Source organism: Lonchura striata, chromosome 15 (genome assembly GCF_050655825.1).
Source record: "Lonchura striata isolate lonStrDom1 chromosome 15, ASM5065582v1, whole genome shotgun sequence".
In the NCBI taxonomy this organism is placed as follows: Eukaryota; Metazoa; Chordata; class Aves; order Passeriformes; family Estrildidae; genus Lonchura; species Lonchura striata.
The window spans coordinates 13,357,508-13,376,522 of NC_140717.1; the positions used below are offsets into that span (position 1 = coordinate 13,357,508).

Below are 19,015 nucleotides of genomic sequence, written 5' to 3' on the forward strand. Positions count from 1 at the left end.
TGAGCAGCAGGCACGGCCCTCCGCAGACCCTCTCCCACCTCCCCGTGCCAGGGGGACGCGCCAGGTCCTGCCTTTCCCAAAGCCTTGGGGACGCGCCAGGTCCTGCCTTTCCCAAAGCCTTGGGGACGCGCCAGGTCCTGCCTTTCCCAAAGCCTTGGGGATGCGCCAGGTCCTGCCTTGCCACGAGCCCTGGGGGATATGCTGAGAGCTCTGCCACCCCAGGTGCCACGGGGACAGCGCCGAGTCCTGCTCTGCCAGCAGCCACGGGGACATTGCAGGTGCCACGGGAATGCCCCTGGCGTCCTGCCTTGCACTGCCAGCCCCGAGGCACGGAGGGACGGGCAGGGGGCACGGGGGCATCACCTCCCAGGGCACCGGTGGCTCCGGCAGGGCCGGTTGGGGCGCAGACAATGGAGGTTTGTGCCGAGGTAAGCAGGTGCATCCGGAGCCGTCCGTCTTCCCTCTGTCAGCATTACACCATCATTAGCTAGTGTCTGCTCAGCGGGGTGTGCCATTATGTCTCCCAGGGCTGATGTAATTATACATTGACATAATTAACCCAGCAAGCCCATTAAGCAGGCCAGCTAAAAATTCATCTATAATTATTTGTTGTGTGCATGCTAATGAGTCCATCTGCACTGCCATTGTACAACATGAACAAATTAATTTACAAGTCTGGATTTTTTAATAAGTTCAAGAAAATGCCTCCTATTGAGCCAGGTTAATGTAAGTTTGGGGGTTTTTTCTCTCTTTTTTTTTTTTTTTTTTTTTCATAGAAAAGAAGAGGAAAGAAAATAGATTTGAATTCTCCAGGGTCAAAAAGTTAGGCAAACAGGGAAGTGGGATGGAGTTGGGCACACTACCGTACAGCATGGACACGTGGCAGGCATCCAAGGGTAAAAGATAATAATGGTGATTGAAAAAAATTCCAACAACTGGCTGCCTCCACTCAGAACAGGACACAGAGCAGCTCTACTGCTTGGCAAGTCCCTGGCTGAGATGGAACTGGGATGAAGGAAGCCACGTCATGGGATTTGGGGGTCAAACGCAGCACCAGACGACTTTGGGGTGAACCTGCCCAGAAGATGCAAGATTTGGTCCATGCCCACATAGATGCTCCTTACAAACAAGAAATGCCAAGGCATGTGATCCTCCAGATGGGATTTGGGGTCTGTCTGCCCCACTGCTGCCCTGCCATCCCACAGCATCGCACCTCACAGCGTCCCCCCAGGATTAGTGACTGCCAGATTAAAACCCCTGGAGCACCCTCCACAGAGAATGTTATCCCTTCTTTCTGCTGGACATCACAAAGGCCCCACGAATGCGTGGAATAAGAGGTTTGGCCATGAGGATCCAGGGGCAGATGCTGAACGCTGTCAGCTGTAACACTGAAACGGGGACGTGGCTCCAGCTGGGACCCTCCTGGGATGCTCATGGCATCCTTCAGCTCCTGGCGTGTCTCAGCTCAGCATCCCACAGGCTGGCTCCCCACACCAGGGTGTGGGATGGCAGCGATGCAGCACAGCCCCAGCCAGCCTGGATGCTCCCACAGCCATTAATAACTCCCATAACTACATGAGTGGAGATAAGGATATGGATAATTAAACCCTGCGCTCCGGGGGCTGCCGGGGTCCCCCCTGCGCTCCCAGCCCTGGAGGCTCCGTGCCAGCCTGTGAGCTGCCTCCATGGAGATAAACACTGGGACAGGCCCCGTTCGATCCACACCAGCAACTCCTCCTGCTTCCAAGATGAGAAATAATATGGGAAAAACGGGTCTGAGCAATAAAGCACCAGGGATTTTCCTCAGGTCAGCATTTTCCTTCCCATGAGCTGCAGCCCTGCTGGTGACATACAGCTGGGGTGATGCCTCTGTGTGCTGTTCCCTGTTTGGAGCTGCCAGCCTGGGATGAAATGCTGGGAGCAGAGCTTTGGGAAGGGAAGAGCAAACCTTTGCAACAGCTAGGGCAGTGCAGACTCCAAATTCCTGGCTGGAATAACTACACTGAGCTAATGCCGCACTGCCCATCCACTGGGAAATGCCATCCTTGGCTGTGGGGCTGGCTCTGCCCCCATATGTGAGATGTTGGGGTGTGGTCCCTTCCTCCATGGATCACATCTTCCACTGGGACAGGTTGGAGCTGACACTGGCCAGTGGCACAGATGGGTGACGGGTGACACGAGGGACACGTGGCACTGCACACTCTGGGGCCATGGTGCAGGGTCACCCACCAGTGGCACAGCCTGGGAAACAGTGTGTCCCTGCCCTGGCACGCTGATCCATCACTCCATCCCCCTCAGTTCATAGATATTAATCAATGAATTAATTAATTAGATACAAATATAAGTGCCACCACTAGCTGGCGTCATTGGCCATCCTTTAGTGGCAAGGGCAGCGCTGCAGCAGTATCACAGAATCACAAAATATCCTGAGCTGGAAGGAATCACAAGGATCCAGGGATTTAACCCTTGGTCCCACACAGACACCCCAAAAATCCCACCCTGGGCATTCCTGAGAGTGTTGTCCAGGTGCTCCCAGAGCTCTGGCTGCCTCAGGGCTGTGCCCGTTCCCTGGGGAGCCTGGGCAGTGCCCAGCACCCTCTGGGGGAGAACTTTTCCCTGATATCCAACCTAAACTTCCCTGACACAGCTCCAGGCATTCCCTGGGTGCTGTCCCTCTCACAGAGATCAGGGATGGGAGCTGCCCCTGCACTGCCCCTTGTGAGGATGCTGTGGGTTGGGATGAGGGCTCCCCTCAGTCTCCTCTTCTCCGGGCTGAACAAAGCAAGTTCCCCTCGGTGCTCCTCACGTGGCTCCTCCTCCAGACCCTTCACCATCTCCAGGGCCCCCATTTGGCTGCCCACCAACAGGGATGGGGGCAGTTCTGAGCGCTCCTCACCTTCACACAGACACAGCTGCAGGGAGCACCTGTATCCCTGGGGATCACCAGCTAATCCCAGTGCCAGGGCCCTTCTACCCAGCCCACATTCCATGTGCTGCTGCCTGGCTCCAGGAGGAGCACAGGTCACCCATGGGACACCCACAGTACCTCCATAGTGTTGTCACCTCTCCACCACGATGGCCTCTCCTCTGCCACCCCATCCCAACCTGCTCAAACACATCCACCAGCGCCCTACGAATCCCTCCACGAGTCAAAGTCAGCCTTAAATCAAATCATCCCCAACAACAATGACATTAATTATGCTTTTAACACATTTTACTGCTTCCCCCCCTTCCCTTCACGCCACATCTGTGTGAACAATATCCAAAAGATTTACGGTTTTCTCCCGTAATTACAGACACACAGCCAGCTCACTTATCAAAATACTTGCTGAGCAATCAGGCTCCGTTACAGTCTCTGCCAGAGATTTGTGTTGACAGCAGCCATTCAAAGCAAAAAATGTCGAATCAGGACTTATGTGGCGCTTGGAAAGTATTCCACAAAGAGTTTGCCTGTCGAGAGACATGTGGACATGGAACAGACGGGGATGAACCGTGGGAGGGAGGATTTGGGGAGCAGGAGGGGAGCAAGAGATGATGCTGTGGAAAGCAGAGAGAGGAGAAGGAGGAGTGCAGAGAGCACAGGGAAGTAGTTTTGGGGCATGCATGCGTGTGCATCCGTGTGCAGGCGTGTGCGGGCGGGAGGAGCCGGCGGGTGAGCGCGGGGAGGTGGGGAGGGAAGATAACTGGGTTCTGGAAACCGAGCTGACATTTGGTTCTCGTAGCACAGGAGAAAATTTAATGAGGACAAAAATATGTCTCCCTAATTCCCCTAAGAAATCATTAAAACATTTTGTTATTCCTAAATGTCTGGAAAATGAATTAGTGGCCCTGCAGGAGCCTTTCCACGCATTTTCAGCCGTTTGCAGCTCTCAGTGTCGGGGGACGCTCCGTGCCTGGCACACATGAAATCCCCCAAAGTGGGGAGCAGCAGGAGGGGGCTCCCAGCCCCTCACCTTTCCCTAGGATCAGCTCTGCCAACACAAACCTCAGGGGCTGCCCCGTGCCTCTGTTTCCCCCTCCCAGGACAGCGTGGCACCCCGGCCACAAGGTGACAGAGGAAGGATGTCCCCGTGGCTCGTGCTGCGAGCCGGCGCTCGGCCGTTTCGGTCAACTTACCGTCAAACAGACAAGTGGGAATAGCCGCAGTGTTACTACACGGGCTGAGCAAATGTATTCCTTTCCTAATGTCAAGATGCATTTGGCTCAGGGGCTGAAACACAGCGATGGCAAAAGCTGCTTCCTCTCCTCTCTTCGGCTGGGATCTCCAGAGCACCATGCGCCGGCCGCGGTCGGCGACGCCAGCCGTGCCAGGGACGGTGCCAGCCGTGCTGGGGACGGTGCCAGCCGTGCTGGGGACGGTGCCAGCCGTGCCAGGGATGGTGCCGCGGTCCTCGCTGGCTCCTCCGGGCACCGGCACGCGACTCGTTAGGCAGCCAGGTCGCCACCGCGCTGCTTACCTGGAGCGTCGAGCAATTGCTTGTAAGCGCTCAGGAAAGCCGTCTCAGCCTCCTTGCTTCTCTTACTAAGTGCAATCACCTGCGGGGAGAGGGATCAAGGGGTCAGGGATGGGCTTGGAGGAAGGAACCGGCCGAGCCAGCGGGACCGGTGCCACCGCGGCCGGCACACGGGTCCCCCCGGCACGGCTCCGCGCCCGCCCCGTGCCCCGCGCAGCCGCTCGCTGCCTGTGGCTAAACTCCTCGTGCTGCTGCCATGTCACGTCGCCCTAAATCATTGATGTGCTCTGAGTAAATGAAAATTATAATTTAATGTCGGCGCTTAAATAAGAAATAAAGAAGCCCGCCCGTTGTTGTGCCTGCCGGGCCGGATCCTTGCCCAGCCGCCCTCCCGGGGTGGTGCTGGGGGTGGAAGTGATGCTCACACTGGGACTGGGACAGTCCTCCTGTCCCTGTCCCCTTCAGCTGTTGGGTACCGGGGTGCTGGTGACACTCACACCAGCTGCATCCCAATAACTCAACAACATTAATCTGCTGCGTGCTCCCATCCAACATTTATGAGCATGAATCATTTACTCCCTTTAATTTTTCAAGGCACAATGACACCTCGGGGCAGGGGCTGCTGCCCATCAGGTCCCCTTGGTTACCCCTCACATCCAGCCCCACCTGAAGTGGATGGGATGGGGCAGCAGAGGGACACGAGGGCGCAGGCATCAGGGATGGAAGTGACCCATTCCCATCTGGAAAATGTCCAGCTGGAGCCAAACTGGGCACTCATACCAGCCAGTGATGGAGGAAGAGGTGCCCACCCAGCAGACACACAGTTATGACAGGGAAAGAATCCATTAAATTGCTCTTAAGCCACCAATGGGCTAATTATGAAACAAAGCCTGAACTTTGGGCCTCGGTCTGGTGGCAGCTCCCACACTGAAGCATTTTTGCCTCCTCTGTGCCAGCAGAGCTCCTGGCTCACCCTGCCAGCCCGGATTGCCATCGCTTGTCATTCCAACCCAAAGCAAACGGCTCATTTGTAATCCAGCAGCCACCTGAGCAAGCCGCCTTCTCCTCCGGAGCTCGCAGGCACTGGAGCACAAAGATCATTTTTCTATTGTTAAAATTGTATAAGCCAGGCTTTTTATAGCAGCTCGTACACAAACCTACTTTCTCAGCACCACGGTTCCAGCAGAGGAGGAATTTGGGGGCTTTTCTTCAGCGTTCTGCAAAAATGCTTGGCTTCAGGGTGCTTTAAAATAATAATAGTGAAGAGGGGAAAGGAGGGAGGAGGCAGGCAGGAGCTGGCACTGCCCGTGTGCTGGAGCAGGACAGAGCCATGCCTGCTGAATCTGCCTGCCTGCAGCATCCCCTGCGCTGGGCTCCAGCACATTCCAGCCCATGTCAGTGCCAGGGCACCACCAGCACGGGCAACTGGCACATGGTGAGCCAGGCACCCACTGAACTCTTCCAGAGTCTCACTAAAATTCTAGGAAATGTCAATAGAAAAAAGATATTTAACATTTTCAGTGATCTTTTCCAGATGGGGGATAATTTACTCAAATGCCAGGGGAGATTCCTGCTGGAGCAGCTCTGAGTCCCGCACAGGGACGCCTCACCCGACACTGAAACTGCTGTAATTCCTCACACAGAGCTGACAAACACCTGGGGAAAACCCACATCAGCCCTAAAATCAAGGTCTTATAATAAAACACCTAAATTCTCACTTTCTTGAGGCAGAACCAAACCCTGCATCCACATCCAAGAAGGCAACAACTGAAAACACGCTAAAAAAGGGAGGAAATGGCTAAAAAGGGGGGGAGCTGAGTGTCCTGGAAGCAACCCTGGTGTTCAGAGGGATGAGGGTGGCATCGCTCCCGTTCTCCCCATCACCACGACACAAACCCACTGCCCACCTGCAGAGCCCTCAGTGCCTGCTCCGGGTGAGCTCTGCCTGTGCATTAAACATCCAGGTACCCTGAATTCCCATTTTCCCCCCTCCATCCCCCTCCGCAGCACCCGTGGGCTCAAGGTGAGGCGCGGCACGGGATCGCCGCCGTCTGATAAATTACATTTACGCGCCGGGTCCTTTTCATGGCTGGTGACTTTCCAGCAAAGCAATTATCACTGCAGAATGCGTAATAGCCTAATTAATTACTATTGTCAGGCTGGCCTCTGTGCCATGATTATACCTTCCGAAGCCAACTTTTTAAACATTTGGAAGCAGAAATATTATTATAATTGAGTGACAAAACGGTAAAACTCCTCCCGGCGCGGCGGCGAGCTCGGAGCGTCGGAGCATCCCCGCTCCAGAGGCGCGGGATTTGCATCGCACCGGCGCGGAGTTTATTCTTACATCCACCAGATCAAGTGCAGGATAAGTAGTGGGTTATTTCCATCTAAATGCTGGTGGCAGTAAACCACAAATGAGCTCTTTTTCAGCGTGGAGGAACAGCTGTCGGGGGGAGAAAGCGGCAACAGAGACCCCAAATGTTGAAGAAAAGTGATGAAAAAAAAATTAATTCAAGGCTTTCGCTGTTTTCCTCGGGTGGTTTTTTTTTTTTTGCTGATGTGTAAAGAAGTTGGGGAGAGAGAGAGGGTGGCAAGGAGGGGGAGATTGGGAAGGAGCCACTGTCCTAGGAGAGCTCTGGGTGATGGGGCTGGGCCACCATGAGGAATCAGACACGTGTTGGGGTCCTTTGGTGCCTCTGTGTCCAAACAACTCCTTAAATGCACCACAAGTGTGCACAGAGCCATTGTGCACCCACAGATTCCTCACACAGCCCCTGAGATCCATCACAGACACACACAAACCCCTCACACACATCCACAAACCCATCACACCCACCCAGACCCATCACACCCACCCATAAACCCACTGCACACCCACCCAGACCCATCACACCCACCCAGACCCATCACACCCACCCAAATCCATCACACCCACCCAAACCCATCACACCCACCCAAATCCATCACACCCACCCAAATCCATCACACCCACCCAAACCCATCACACCCACCCAAATCCATCACACCCACCCAGACCCATCACACCCACCCAAATCCATCACACCCACCCAAACCCATCACACCCACCCAAATCCATCACACCCACCCAGACCCATCACACCCACCCAAATCCATCACGCCCACCCATAAACCCACTGCACACCCACCCGAACCCATCACACCCACCCAGACCCATCACACCCACCCAGACCCATCACACCCACCCAAATCCATCACACCCACCCAAACCCATCACACCCACCCAAATCCATCACACCCACCCAGACCCATCACACCCACCCAAACCCATCACACCCACCCAAACCCATCACACCCACCCAAATCCATCACACCCACCCAGACCCATCACACCCACCCAAATCCATCACACCCACCCAGACCCATCACACCCACCCAAATCCATCACACCCACCCAGACCCATCACACCCACCCAAACCCATCACACCCACCCAAACCCATCACACCCACCCAAATCCATCACACCCACCCATAAACCCACTGCACACCCACCCAAATCCATCACACCCACCCAGACCCATCACACCCACCCAGACCCACTGCACACCCACCCAGACCCATCACACCCACCCAGACCCATCACACCCACCCAAACCCATCACCCCCACCCAAATCCCACAGCCCACCCCCCATTCCTCCAAAGGCAGGAGCAGCTCCCAAGATTTTCACCAGGCCAAAAAGCAATTCACGTCAAAAAGATCAATAATATAAAAATAAAGCCTGAGAATTCTAGTTAAAGGGAACATCACAGAAATATGTTGTTCACGTCCATGATTTGGAGATTAAAATAAAAAAAAGGGGGGGAAAAGAAGAATCAATATAAGTTCTTTAGATGATGTTATTTCTAATGAGCAATACACCAAGACTGCTGCAAATAACTGCTTAACAGAGGGGAAAAAAATGCATTAATAATTTACTTTCTAAAGTGCGGGATCCTGAATGAGAGAAAATTGCTGCTGGTTCTTAATTTTGTTGTAATATTCCCTGACAAGTTCAGTGATGTTTTGGCAAAGTTCTTGAGAGCAGAGATAGAGAATACTGAGTTCATTAGGTTATTTTTCCCCTCTTTTTTTCCCACATCATCCTGACCCTGCTGCCTCAGGGAGAAGGTGCCCAAGCTCTTTCCTTCCTGTGCACCACAGGATTTCTTGGGCTGAGCACAGGGAAAATATTTCAAGTTTATCCACACCCTCCCCACCATAACTTAATCCATGTTTTTACACTGACTGAGCTGGTTCTTTCCTTCTTTTTTTTTTTTTTTTTTTCCCCTCCATTCTTTTTCCCTGAATTTATTTTTTTAGTGCATTTGCTGACAGTTGGCAGCTCCAAACCATCTGCCACCAACGCAAATCTCAAAATCAAAGTTTTCAGCATCCAACCCAACACGGAACAGGCTGATTTCTGACCACCACCAGGAGAAGGTGCCACCTGGGCAGGTTAATTCCCAGCAAGGCTGGATTTCCTGCAAGCCCCCAATAATTTTTCCCAGGAAAAATATTTTCCTGGGAAGTTATGCTTGTGGAAAAATATTTTCCTGCAAAAATAGGCAAAATCCCCTGTGGGGCTGACAGCATGGTCCAGGTTGGTGAGGGATACAGGCAGGGATGGATGCTCAGGCTCTGCATCCCTGGCACGGATGATGGGGGTGATGAGGGGGTTCCCATTGATCCCCAAATTTGGGATGGAGCCAGGCTGGCCCCGCACCCCGAGGATTGCAAAGTTTCACCTCCCACTTAGCAGAACAAAACTTTTAATTTAGATGTTTTCATCTATATCTATCAGAGTAAAAAAAAAAAAAAAGTTTAAAATAATGACTGTAATAAATGAAGGTAATTAATTGTAGTTTGTTCCTTTACTGTCTAGTCAGCTTAATTTTACCTTTTCATCTAATAATGAGAAAATAATTTTTGTGCTCTGAGGGTTAATGATATGTAACTGCAAGAGCTGCTAATTGCATGTTGCAAACTATTCATCAAAATCCCCATCTGCGCTACTTGATTATGTTTGCTAAATTATTGCTTTGAATTATCTTTCATAAAGCAACTTTTGTAATTAGCAGGGCTTTCGCTCTGCTCTTTTCTCCGGCACAAGGATATTCAAACTTTGTCCCTCTCAAGCTGTTGCCATTAAACTGCTTTTGGGGAGAGAAAGGAGCTGCCCTTTAGTTGAAGAGGGGGGAAAAAATAAAAGCTGGGTTTATCCTCTGTGTTACAATTTCTTCTTCTGGTCCTGCTATTTCTTCCTCGAGGTAAAAAGAATATCTAAGAGCCTAAATATTTAGGAGATGTATTCAGGAATAGGAGAGAGAAAGGGCCCAACAAGCCCATCCACACCCCTCCAGGTTGATATTTAAAGATTATCTTTTTTCCCTTTTTTTCTTTTTTCCTTCCCATTTAGAGGAAGGAGAAGAGGGGGAATTTTTGCCATCCAGCACCCCGAGTTTCTGGGCTCCTTCCTGTGATGCAGGTGGTGGAGCACTCAGCTCTCCCTGCTTAATATTTATGGGGAGAGAGGAAAAGTGGGGTTTGAGGGGGAAATATATGGGTTGGGAGCGGTGCAGGTTTTCAGAAATTTGAAAAATAGTAAAAAAGACAAAAAAAGATAAAAAAAAGAGGGGAAATGGGCAAAAAAAGAGGGGGAAAAGGGGGATAAAGGTAAAAGGGGGAAAAGGGAAAAGAGAGGAAACAAGGGACAAAGAGGGGAAAAGAGGGGGAAAAGAAAAAGAGAGAAGAAATGGAAAAGAGGAAAAGGAAGGAAGAGAGAAAAGAGAGAAGATGAGAAAAAGATGAAAAGGAGGAAAAATATTTGAAAAGAGAAGGAAAATAGAGAAGGATTAAAGGTAAGGGGAAAAATGAAAGGGAAAAAAGGAAGTGGAAAAAGGGGAAGGAAAAAAGGGAAGGGAAAAGAGGGAGGATGAAAAGGAGGAAAAATATTTGAAAAGAGAAGGAAAATAGAGAAGGATTAAAGGTAAGGGGGAAAATGAAAGGGAAAAAAGGAAGTGGAAAAGGGGAAGGAAAAAAGGGAAGGGAAAAAGGGAGGAAAGGGGAAAAAGGGGAAAATTAGGGTCCTGATCCCCCTTTAGCCTGGCTCCAGGAGCAGCAGCACCTCCCTGGCATCCACCCTGGCACTAAAGCAGCCCAGAAACCCAACCTCAAGGCAGCAGAATCCACTTTTGGGATAAAACCCCCAAAAACTTCCTATGGAAAAACTGCCTGGCGGGAGGAAAGGTGGCAGAGCTGGGGAAGCTGCTGCTGAGCTGGGAATTACATCCTGTTTTCCCTGACACCCCCATCAATCCGGAGCCACTGGGCTGCCCAAAGGACATTGCTCATGTTCCCAGAGCGGATCTAATGAAGACTATTGGAAAAAAAAAGGCAGTATTTAAAAGACTGAAAATGTATTCCTGTTGTTATCACTCTCTTTTATGTGTTTATGCACGGTGCATCGGAATGAATCGATACTGGATTGCTCTATAAATAAATGAGCATATCGGTAAACCCAGTAATAAAATGAAGTGATGAAAAATATGGAAATCAGCCGCATTTGTGTAAATCCACTTATTGTTTACTTTAATATTTTCCTATGCAGTTCCGCAGCTCCAAAGAGACAGATTTAAAACCAGGTAATGCTCAGCAGATGACAGATCCTAATTTGTCGCTGCTGGCGAGCTCGGAACACCAGCAGCTCTCCAGGGGTTTCCATCCAAGCACATTAGAGGAGCAGGGGAAGCAGCCCCTGCAGGAAACACTGAATTGCAAGGGAGAAAAGAGGTGTCCTGAAGTGCCATGAGACTCTCACCAGCATCGGGGACCAAAGCCAAGGCTCACGTGGCTGTGGAGCAGCTGGGGCAGGATGGAGAAGACTTCCCTGGCAGCATGGTGGGCTGGGACCGTGTCGTGCCACCCCAGTGGCTCAGCTCCTCCTCAGATTCCCCTGCTGCAAGCTCATCCTGGGGTCCTTGGATGTGCCACGGCCCCTCCTGGCCACACCACGGCACGTCGCGGTGACATCGAGGCGTTTCCTGGCCGTGGCACCTCCTGGCCGCGCCACTGTTATTCCTGGTCATGCTTTGGACAACTCCAGGCCACACCTTGGCACCTCCTGGCCACGCCCTGGCACCTCCCAGACACATCTTGGCTCCTTCTGGCACCTCGCAGCCCTGGGAGCTTCCTGCCCTGCCTGGAAGCTCTGTCCAGTCTGTCCCTCCCAGGGCTCTCCCCATTTCCAACAGGGTGGGAAAGGCCTGGGATCATCCCCAGGACCGTGGGTGGCGAGGGCAGGTCCTGCCCCTGTTGCCCAGCTCTCCTTTGAGCATTCCCTACAACGCTGCCAGCTTTCCCTCCCACCCAGCCAGGCTGGTAGAAACACCCCTCCCCACACAGCCTCCAAGAAAAGCTATTTTAGAGTTGCTCTTTTTTTTTCTTTCCCCACCCCCCCCCACCCTTTCTCATCTTTTTTTAATTCATTTTTTCTAACAAACAACCCATCTCCCCCCATCTGGGCTGCGAGCTGGGTGCCAGCAGCTCCGCGCCAAACGCTCAACGTTTGCTTTTTATAAACGCCTCGAAACCCAAAATTCCCTCCCGCGCTGCTGGGACGCATCCAGGTGGATCCTGCATCCATCAGGATGCTGCAGCCCCCCAAGAAGCCCCTGTCCTACAGCTCTGCCCACCCAACAGAGCTACCAGAGGTGGTGAGAGCCAAAAATCCCCAAACCTCAAGGTTAGGGGCTAAAATTTGCCTTTGTGGCCAATTAACTTCCATGTTGTTAGTCACTCGCATCTACAGATCCCAAAAATCTCATTGCTGGGAAGGGAAATCCGCTGTCCTGCAGAGATAATTCCCTAACAGCAAATCTCCTGAACCTCAGGTACATTTTTTCCTAAATCCCCAGCGGAGTTCAATTAAATGTTTATGAGACTCTGCGCTTTCCCCCCCACCACCCTGCCAGCGCCCAAGCAAGGACATGGATCTCCTTCTGGAACAAAACAAAAGCAAAAGGTGGACAAAAACAACAAGAAAAATAGAGAGGGAATAAAATAAAGGGGGTTTAGGAAAGCTGGAGGTTGAATTTGAGGAATACAATTCCCCTGGACCAGTTTTGCTCGGTGTCGCGCTGGCAGCATCGACAAGGGGGTTCACATGAATAATTGAAGGGATTCTGTATTCCCCGCAAAAGAAAAGGCAAGCCGAGAGGGCTGTTGAGATAATCAGGAGCTTGCTAATCAATATTCTCAGCCCCAGCCTCCTCCTCGCTTCTCCAAAAGGAGCAGTGCCATAAGCTCATCAGTAACTGTAAAAAAAACATCGCACTCCGAGTGTCAAAATAGTCAAGCACAGCATATTGTATTGCCAGATTTCCCTCCCGGCCCACCTCGGTGCCAGATTCCATCCATCAGCAGGGAGGGAAGCCGTCCAACGATGACTTACTTACACTTAAGTGTTCATAAATAAGCTTTTTAAGATCTAGATGGCTTTTTAATTTTGGTGGAATGTAGGAAAAAAATAAAATCGGATCAGAATGACGGGGTGGATGCTGGGTGGGAAGAGAGCTCTTGGGTGCTGCCTGGTAAATTCCACAGCCCAGGGGGTGTCCTGGTCCTTATCCAGCTTGTACCAGGGGAAAAATTGAGGTTGGCACCATAAACTGTGGCAAAGGCTTTGTCTGGTGGGGAGATACGGCAAGAGGATGTATTCCCGCTACGAAAACCTCATTAGACAAACTCTAATTACTGCCCTGCAGTCAGGGGGGAAGAGACAGACACCATAAAACCTGGGCAGGGGAGTGGCCATTAATTGCTTTTTGATAAATTGGGGGCTGAGGTGCTGCTGGCCGAGGTCAGGGGGTGCCTGCCTGAGGCTCAGCTGTGCCCCAGGCTCTGCCTGCTGGGGATTCAATCCCTTCCTGCTCCCAAAATGGGCAATTTTGGGGCAAATTTTGCTTGCGATGGAAGGAGCTGCCTCCCCCAGGATCAGCAGCTGGTCCTGGCCCGCAGTTTGCTCCATTTTCATGTCCCAGTAAAACCTCAAAACTCCCATGAAACCAGCCTTGCACCCCAGCACCGTGGGGATTTAAGCTGTGGCTGCCTGAATCGTGAGGGATTTGGCTCTTCCTGCGCTGGCATCACCAAAATCCACCTGGCTGGGCTGTGACGGGATGTGGGGCAGGACACCTGGCACAGGGGGCCAGCAGCTCTGCCAGCCAGGCCACAGGGCAGGGGGTGACCCCGGCCATCCGTCACCCCCTTCCCCGTATGTAAATCCCTGATGCCAGAGATGTATGGAGCCAATTACCAGGGGTCACTGCCGGGTGGAAAATTCAGACAACGAAGCTCCCGGTCTCCGATGAATTTGTGCGAGATTGCAAGTTACTGCCTTTTATTGGACAATATAAATATTTCACTGTTATATAAAAAAATATTGGCGAGAAAGCAGATAAAGCCAGGTCCTGTGTGTATACAGAGAAGCAGGGAGTGAAAAACGGCCGTCAGCATCTTTTTAACGGCCTCTGGTGCGGCGCAGGAACGGCTGCGGAGGGGTTGGATGACCACGGTGGCACCACGGGGCTGGGGGATCTCAGGGACCCCCAAGGCTACAGTGGGAATGGGAATGGTGCTGGAATGAGCCCAGGCACACAGACAGTGGGGTGGTCAAAGGGGTTGTGCCCTGAGCCAGCCATGACAGAGAGCAACACACGGGATGCAGAAGCAAGCACGGAAACCTTGAAGGCTCAGCGCCGTTCCCAAGAAATGGATGTTGTCCCCAAGCCTGTGCCTACCACAGAGGATGCCCAAGAAGGTTGGGGTAGGAACAGCCTCACCATATGGATCAATCCCAAATGCATTTTCCTAAGTCTTTCCCAGTTTGTCCTTCTGGAATCACATCTGTCCCCATCTGCAGACCCCGTGCCACCACAGGACACCCTAATTTCATGCTCACCAACACATTCCCTGATACAATGAAGCCAGAGGAAAGAAAAAACAAAAAGCCTATAGGAATCGATACCTCTTTCTCTCTTTCCCTATATTTTATTAAAAACTTTAGCATCAATATTAATGTTTAAATCCCCACCAAGCTGAGTTTAATTACCTGTAAACTGCATCCACAGCTACGCGGACTTTGCTCCTCGCTGCAGTAAATACAGCTGAGAAGGAGCAGTGCCAACACCTCCAAACATCCCTTCCCATTCCCGCAGGAGGGGATGCACCCCCCAGCACCCCCCACCCTCAGCAGCATGTGGGGATGGTGGGTGATGGAGCCAGAGCCACCACCCCATCTGGGCATGGATGGAGCTGAAAGGAGAAAGGGGGAGACGAGAGAAAGGAAAAATTTTGATCCCGGGAAGAAAATGATGCGTAAATATAAAATATCTGGGACTCTCATTGCCAAAAGGAATCTGCTTCCAGCCACTACATGAATCACACTGGGGGGGGGGACGAGGGAGAAGCAGTTGAATGAAGTCCATTAGTGGCTGAGGACGATGAATAACTCACAGGCAGCAGGAGCAGCCCCAGAACGTGGCGAGGGCACGGAGGGCTGGGAGCTGCCAGGGAAACCGAGAGGGATTGGGACCAGATCCCCCTGAACCCCCACCAGCAGCCAGCTCCTCCCTTTGCCTGCTGTGCCAGAAAAGAGGAATACAAGGTTGTTGTGCTTCCCCGACTGCTCCAGCCACATCTTTAACCCCTGGCACTCGTGGGCACACAGCACATGGCACAGCAGCAGAGGGAGCAGGGATCGGTCCCCGCTGTGCCACTGGTCACCCCAGAGCCCATCCCAGGGCCACCAGTGGTCCAGGGCACAGATGCTGAGAGTGAGGTTTCAGCATCTAAAATGGAATCGGGGTTTACAGAGCATTATCAGAGGAGCTGTAATGGGATCTCACAGAGGGCAGAGATTTGAGACCTGCATCACATTCCCATTCCGGGGGAGGCAGGAACAGGCTGTGTGTTTAAAAAACCCATTTATCAAGGGATGCTATCACATGCTCTGGTGTCCTGCTGGTGCCCACAGGCAGCTCCAGAGTTTTGGCCATCCTGCTCCTTCCAGAGGCCAAAGAGGGGCTGATGGAAGGGCCCAGCCTGGTCCTGTCCCTCCAGACCCCACATCCTGGTAAATCCCCCACCAGGCTTCTCCAGCATCCCACAGCCTCAGCTCCTCCCAGCCAGTTTCTTTAAGGCCCCTTCCCTATTAGATCCACCCCAGGCAGCTTCCCAGGGCCAGGGCTGGGATGGTGGCAGCGGCATTCGAGGGCTACACTCTCACAATAATATTCATTTCCATATTCATTCCGTGTTTATCTCGCAGATGTACGGATCCGTTACAATGGAGAAAAAAGAGAACTCAGAATTTGTTCTCAAAAGATATTCAAATTAGTTAATCAAGAGTCCTTTTATCACGTGTCTCCTGTACCAGCAGCAACTATCCATCGAGATAAATGATCAGCTGCTAATAACTGATTACACTGCAGCAAGTGTTTTCTTATCCCCATTACCACCATGTTTAAAGACATTTTATAAATTTCTAATTATCGTAAATTGTTTCTCCTTTGGAAAACATCTTCCCATAGTCATCAGCTGTCAATTTGCTCTGAAAATCTCTCTTTGAAATGAGCTCATTGCAAGATGCTTGGGAAGCAGAGAAAACCCTTCCAAGCTCCTGGCTGGTGGGATGCAGCCTGGACACCTCCTCCCCGGGGCACTGGGGGACCGGGATGTTCCTCCATCCCTTCTCAAGTGGATCAGACTTGAAAATAAAATAAAAGCATCCATAAGTGGGATCAATACTGGATGAAGGTGCTGCCTTTACCTGGCTCGTGATGCCAAGGTGGAATGGGCCGTGGCTCCAGATGGATTCGCTTTCCAGCGAGCCGTGGAACGATAAATAAGCCAACAGTTCATAAAACAGCTCTTGGCAAGCACCAGCTCCTTCCAGCACTGGCATCCCAGGGTGGATCTGGGCTTGGGAGAGCCTTAAATAAGATCCTGCTGGTTTTCTGTGTATTTCACCAATGAAAGCTAAAATAGTGGAGAGGGTTTGGAGCCAACCAGGACCTTAAATCCAGCGGTGGCCTCGAGCCGCCGCTCCGGCTGATTTCTGGGCCCCATTCATTATTGCAATCAATCAGCTTAAAGAAAAACAACCACATAAACAACAATAAACCAACCTCTAAACTCTCTCAGGCACTTTAATGGGTCCTTCCATCTTCCCCAGTCGTGACCACAGGGCTGGAGCCACCATCCATGGGCCAGGATACAGCTGGGAAGAGGATACAGGCAGAGCATCCGTGTGCTCCTGGAGGCAGTGAGCTCCCCTGACACCCAGGATTCCCCAGAAGCACCAGTCACACAACCCTCCTTGGGTGCTGGTGGCTCCACTGGTGACGTTCACTGCCTGGGGATGGCCAGGACAGGCACATCCCAACCATCCCCCATGGTGTATCCAGACCCTGGAGATATCCACCAGGGTTTGGCCAAGTGCCTCCGTGCTGGAGCTGATTGAGCCAAGGCTCCCGGAGGTAGAGGCAACACGGAGACGCAGGATGGGAGGAGGAGGAGGTGGAGGAAGGCTGCCCAGGATAAGCTCCCTGCAGAGGATCAGGGTGTCCAGCCAAGCATGTTCTCCAGGCAGAGCAGGGCCCGTGGATGCCAGGAAAGGGAGGAGCAGCCGACAGGACGCAGAGCCTGGCACGGAGCAGCCAAGGTCCTTCCCGGCTCCAGCGGGGCTCAGACCAGGGGAGGAGACGCCGCAGGCACCAGCCATGCCATTATATGCTTTATTGATGCTGTTCTGAAGAAAGCTAATCAATATATTAGATTTCCCAAAGAAAGAAAACACCAGCTGCCAGCAGCACGTAACTCCTCCGCCGCCACGCTGCATTTTTCCATCAAGCCCCGGAGCCGCGCGTGGCTGCTCAAGATGAGGTCAGGTTCAAGAGGAGACCTTCTGCTCCTCTGGCCACCAGGTCAGAGCCACGGCCACGGCCACTGCGCAGCCACGTGCCAAAGCCCACGGCCCCTGCCTGGGGTTGAAGTTAAAATGTGAGATTCCCCAATTATTTTGCAGCAGCATCAAGCGTGGGGTGCAGGGAGAGTGCCCAGCACCCAACAGGACAAATCCAGCCTGGTCCAACGGGGCTCTCCAGGAACTCCTGATGCCTGTATGGACTCACAGCCCCCATTTGTGGTTCACAAGGGCTCCCCAAGAGCTTTCCCCATCGGGAAGAGCCATTTGGAAACTGCCCTTTCCCAGCCACATTTCCCTGTAGAGACATTGCCACGATATTGATTAGTCCCAAATGTGGCCACCCAGCCACACACCAGGGCTGGAAGGAAACTAGAAAGCACCAAACCAATGGATGCTCCTGGGATCCCGGCACACAGAACGCTGGAACACCAAACTGTGGCACCTGACGTGCCCTGCTGCCCACTGCCCACTCCCCATCACCACTGCACCATTCCTCAAACCATTAAAGCCTGTGCTGTGGCAGCTCCAAAAGCCATTTAAAAAGGACAGGATAAATCCACGTTGGACAGGCAGGAAAGCAGACTGACGTCACAGGGAATTGATTAGTGCTTTAATAGAATTGGATCATTGGGAGGGTTGCAGACCCTGTTTCAGAAACCCAAATGTTATGCAGATTCACACTGAAAACCCTAAACCAGGGCACATTTATTTAACCAAGGCAGAGTAAATGTCCCACATTTCCCCAGGATTATCTGAACCATATCAGATATAATCCAATGATCTGTAAAGTGATTATACCCAACTGAATATACGAGATCTCTTCTGGTAATGCAATATTTCATCCAGCTGCAGACATTAGGAGGAGGCAAACAAAGGAGGAGATTTAATAAGTGGAAATAAAACTATAGGCAGAGATAGTTTTAAATTTTTCTCTCTTTTTTGTATCGCATCTAATTGCAATCAACAACAGACATCTGACACAGTGACAGCATCAGCAAAATTGCTGCTGAGAGCACAGAATCTTTGTCTAAAAATAATCAGACATTCAGCGCACCACTGTTTGTTATAATGGTAATCGATGCTGGAGGCTTTGAATTCCATCAATTTATAGATCTGCTCTGTTCTGCCTGGTGATTGTGTTCTGCACACATCCCCTCCCGCTCGGCGCTGCCTGCGCCGGGGCACTGTGTGATTAAGATAAGCTCAGATTCCTTTCATACATTCCTTATCAGCTCTAATTCTCCAGCAGGCAGAGATGTTCACAGCAGTTAAAGATTAGTTCAGCTTCTCAGACGCCAAACTTGAGGGTATTGATCAATAAATCAAATCACGGCAATCAATCGCCCGATCCAAGTCTAGCCGATGCATTATTACTGGCGCCTTCCAAGCCGAGGCTTTTTCATGGGTTTCATCAAAACGCCGCTGCCCTGGCTCCCCGCCAGCTCCTGGGCTGCCTAATAGACTCCACAGCAGAGGAGCTCCAGCCCAGCAGAAGAGCAATAAATCTCTCATCAAACAGCCGATAGAGAAACAAGATGAACATCTGTTTTGC

At 51.7% G+C, this 19,015-nt stretch overlaps 1 protein-coding gene across 11 annotated transcripts in view; it reads right to left on the minus strand.

Annotated features, from left to right (window-relative positions):
• CUX2 (cut like homeobox 2) overlaps nucleotides 1–19,015 on the minus strand; it is a 62,697-nt gene that overhangs the window by 12,686 nt on the left and 30,996 nt on the right. For 5 of the 11 annotated variants that reach the window (XM_085593266.1, XM_085593262.1, XM_085593260.1 and 2 more), the window contains exon 2: nucleotides 4,458–4,536. In XM_085593266.1, coding sequence (XP_085449392.1) covers nucleotides 4,458–4,536 — 79 coding nt within the window. Of the gene's footprint in view, nucleotides 1–363; nucleotides 4,537–19,015 lie in introns of all 11 variants that reach the window. The other 6 variants (XM_085593264.1, XM_085593263.1, XM_085593265.1 and 3 more) reach the window with 3 other exon arrangements.